The sequence below is a fragment of the Apteryx rowi genome, unplaced genomic scaffold (assembly GCF_003343035.1).
Source record: "Apteryx rowi isolate R43461 unplaced genomic scaffold, aptRow1 scaffold_940, whole genome shotgun sequence".
In the NCBI taxonomy this organism is placed as follows: domain Eukaryota; kingdom Metazoa; phylum Chordata; class Aves; order Apterygiformes; family Apterygidae; genus Apteryx; species Apteryx rowi.
In genome coordinates, this window is record NW_020451250.1 from 227,507 (window position 1) to 230,792 (window position 3,286).

A 3,286-nucleotide genomic window follows, 5' to 3' on the forward strand; every position below is an offset into this window, starting at 1 on the left:
AGGTCTTAAGCCTACGACCGTCCTTGCTCTCTCCTCGGGCAGAATCAACATCCAGCAAGACGGGAGGGAAACGCTCCTGCTCGCGGCGTGTTTTGGTCTTCGTGCTCGCCCCGTCGATGCTGCTCCTTGTCATCCTGYTGTTGAGCCTGAYGGGTGAGTCCTACCAGGAAGGAACYGGAAACGCCTCTCCTTTTTGAAGCAGCTTCCTGGGATTTTCCCAGCACTCGGGAACCGGATGGGAGAGCCGAGTCCTGTCCCGCCCAGCCCTCTTCCAACCGGCGTTAACGCTGGCTCCTGGTTTGATTCGCTTTTGCAAGGCCGTTGTCCTCCTCGTCGGGTCCCCAACCTCCCCCCAAAGCTGGGAAAAAACTCCGCTTTTCCTGCTCGTCCCCTTTTTTGGGGCTGCCGGGAAGGGTCTCACCGAGCTTTCTCTTTTCCAGTATTGCAGGTGAAAGCCCCCTCGCCTCCCCCCGGCTTCTCCCACGTGTGTCCCGACGCCTGGCTGGGTTTCCGAGGGAAATGCTATTATTTCTCCAGCAACGAGAGYGACTGGGAGTCCAGCCGGGCGAGCTGCGAGTCCATGGGCGCCTCGTTGGCTTCCGTCAACAACCCGGACGAGCTGGTGAGACCTTGGGCTTGATCCGCCTCCGCTCTGAGCCCGGGCTGGATGAAACGAGGGTGCTGGGTTGGGCCAAAAGCCCCTTTTGGCCCAAATCTTTCCCCCCCCAAAACGCCCCCGCCCCAAAACGCGGCGTCTCTTTGCTTTTATAGRTCTTCATAAAGCGCTATAAGGGACCGGCCAACCACTGGTTTGGGCTGCGGAAGGCAGACGACGAGAGCTGGAGGTGGACTAACGGCACCGCTTTCAACAACTGGTCAGTCCCTCCGTCCGTCTGTCTGTCCGTCCGTCCGGGTTGGGCGGCTCCAGGATGAGGGATGGGGGGGGACACCTCGTGCTGGTCTCCATCTCTTCCCCAACCCCTCCAAGCTCAACCAGCCCCTGGTTTTCCTTGGGATGTTTGGGTGGACCAAGAAGAGCAGCCRAGGATGCTGCAGCCCAAACCCCCTGTGAGATGCCTTCAGCTGAACGCGGCCCCCTTTTCAGCCCCTCCTGAACCCCACCTTTTTGCCCCCGTCTCCCTCCTGAGCGCGTCCGCCTTGCAGGTTCGAGGTGAGAGGAGGGGGACCGTGCGCCTACCTCAACGAGGAGAGGGTCAGCTCCTCCCTGTGCCACACCAAGAAGAACTGGCTCTGCAGCAGACCCGACGACTACGTCCTCTGGAGAGCGAAAACGTACCCCTGAGGAAAGACCCGGATTTCTGCAATCTTGGCAAGACTTAAGAAGGCCAAAGCAGGGTTTTTCGTTGGGTTTCGTTGGGTTTCGTTGGGTTTCGTTGGGTTTCGTTGGGTTTCGTTGGGTTTCGTTGGGTTTCGTTGGGTTTCGTTGGGTTTCATTTTGTCACGGTCCCGCTTCTAAGCCCTGCTCCACGATCTCTCTTTGCTGGATGAAGGAGAACTACGGGATGATTTTCCCACCAATAAAACCCCAAATCTGGGCTGGACCCCTCTTTACCGCCGGCGTTTCCGCGGTYGGTGTTCAGCAGACCTCCTGCCCGGAGTCGCGCCGTTCCCTCCTATCCCTTCCTACGCGGAGAAGACTGATTCCGACGGCACTCGCTTTTATAAGCGACGTTTGCCCGCGAGACGGTTGGGGGTGAAACGACTGAATTTCAATCAACGGGAGGGTCTTGACCCTTAAAAATGGTGGTGGGGGGGGACAAAATTGGGACGGACGCCGGTGTCTCTCCGCGTGTAAATTCAGCTTTAGCTGTTTCGGGTTTATATTCCGGTTTTATCCAATTTTGGCTCCCCAAGCTTTGTACGGGCGACGAGCGCTTGCGGCGATGCTCTGTTTTGTTAAATAAACAGAGCGGGACCAGATTTGGGGGCTTTTTATTGCTTTTGGAGCGCTAGCGACGCGGCTCCCRGGACGGACGTGCCTCCCGGTTTTCCAGCTGTCGCCTTCCACCTCGGAGACGAGACGCAGCAAATATTGTCTTGGCAGGTACGGAAAACGCAATTTTTTTTTTCCCCCCCCAACCTCGAAATTCCTTGCGGAGCCGTTACGGACCCCGAATCTTCGTGGCCGGATTTTCGGGAGAGGCGCGTGTCAGCCGGTGGCGTTGCATTTCTCCCGGTTTTCCGGCGTCGCTGTGGCGAGCTGGAACGGTTTCTTCTGGCAAACCCACCGGTGTTCGCCATCGCAGATGTCGTTCTCCAGCACCCCCTGCTTCATCGTGCCGCATCCGTTCTCTGACGCCCGCAGGGAACGCAACCTGCGGAACCAGAGCGGTTCGGGCCCCTCGGAGCGGAGCCCACGGCTCCCCGGAAGTCGGGGTTTCTCCCGCCCTCTTCCATCCCGTGTTTGACGGAGGAAGAACCTCGTTTCCACAGCCGGGCTCTCCTCCTCAGGCTAAAAAACGGGTTTAAAACCCGGGAATTGGTTGCTGCCTGGTCTCCTTCCTGCTCCCAAGAGCCAGGAGGGTTCACGCGCCTCTTCCTAGGGCTTCTCTTCCCTCCTAAAGCTTTGGCAGAAGGTCTGTGAGATGGTCACACAGACGTGAAAAATCTCGGAGAGGTGGGTTGGGACGTGCTCCAGGTGCAACACGGAGCAAAGCCGCTTTTACGCTCCGGAAAAAAAAAAAACACGTTATTGCGGAGCTACTCACACTTCCGCGCTGGGGGTCGAGTTGTCCACCCACTTCCATTGCTTCTCGGACGCCCTTAAGCCGATCCACACGGGTTTGCTCTCGTTTAAAATCTCCYTGGTGGTCTCCTGGGAAAAGAGAGGTGCCGGTGGCGTCGGCGAGGAAGGTCGGYGAGCCCCGGAGGGGCTGCAATTAGCCTGGCTTAAATCCAGAGCCCGGTGTCTCCATCGGAGCTCGGCATCTCTCCATCCTTCGAGATCGAAGGAGAGGAAAGGAAGGTGATCCACCAGGAAGGATCTTTCTGGAGAAGCCTCCTCGACCTCCGCGTGGTGGGAAGCCCCCCCGTTCGCTCCGCGCTTTACCAGTTCCTTCCCGTCCTGGAGCACCAGCAGCTGGGACCCTTCTCCTTCGCAGTGCTCTTTGCCTTCTGTCCAGGTGCCCAATTTCTTGGAAAACCAGTAGCACCGGCATCGGCGCAGCAGCCAGGCGTCGGGGCAGAGCTGGCAGCCGGGGCAGCCTGGAAGAGGAGAAGGGATCCGTGAGAAACGCCGGAGGAGCGGATGAGGCTCGTCTTCTCC

The 3,286-nt window shown here is 58.6% G+C and overlaps 2 protein-coding genes across 4 annotated transcripts in view; one reads left to right on the forward strand and one right to left on the reverse strand.

Annotated features, from left to right (window-relative positions):
• Positions 1 to 220: 220 nt before the first annotated feature.
• LOC112978520 (C-type lectin domain family 2 member B-like) lies at positions 221 to 1,556 on the forward strand. The gene is made up of 3 exons (XM_026092118.1): positions 221 to 622; positions 772 to 875; positions 1,165 to 1,556. Exons 1-3 carry the CDS (start codon positions 236 to 238, stop codon positions 1,301 to 1,303), a joined length of 630 nt encoding a protein of 209 aa, XP_025947903.1. The 5' UTR covers positions 221 to 235; the 3' UTR covers positions 1,304 to 1,556.
• LOC112978517 (killer cell lectin-like receptor subfamily B member 1B allele C) overlaps positions 1,409 to 3,286 on the reverse strand; it is a 4,730-nt gene continuing 2,852 nt past the window's right edge. Inside the window, exons 4-6 of one of the 3 annotated variants that reach the window (XM_026092114.1) lie at positions 3,071 to 3,225; positions 2,730 to 2,836; positions 2,192 to 2,473 (exon numbers count right to left, since the gene is read on the reverse strand). In XM_026092114.1, the coding sequence (XP_025947899.1) occupies positions 2,293 to 2,473; positions 2,730 to 2,836; positions 3,071 to 3,225 (443 nt within the window). In that variant the 3' untranslated portion in view covers positions 2,192 to 2,292. Of the gene's footprint in view, positions 2,474 to 2,729; positions 3,226 to 3,286 lie in introns of all 3 variants that reach the window. The other 2 variants (XM_026092113.1, XM_026092112.1) reach the window with 2 other exon arrangements.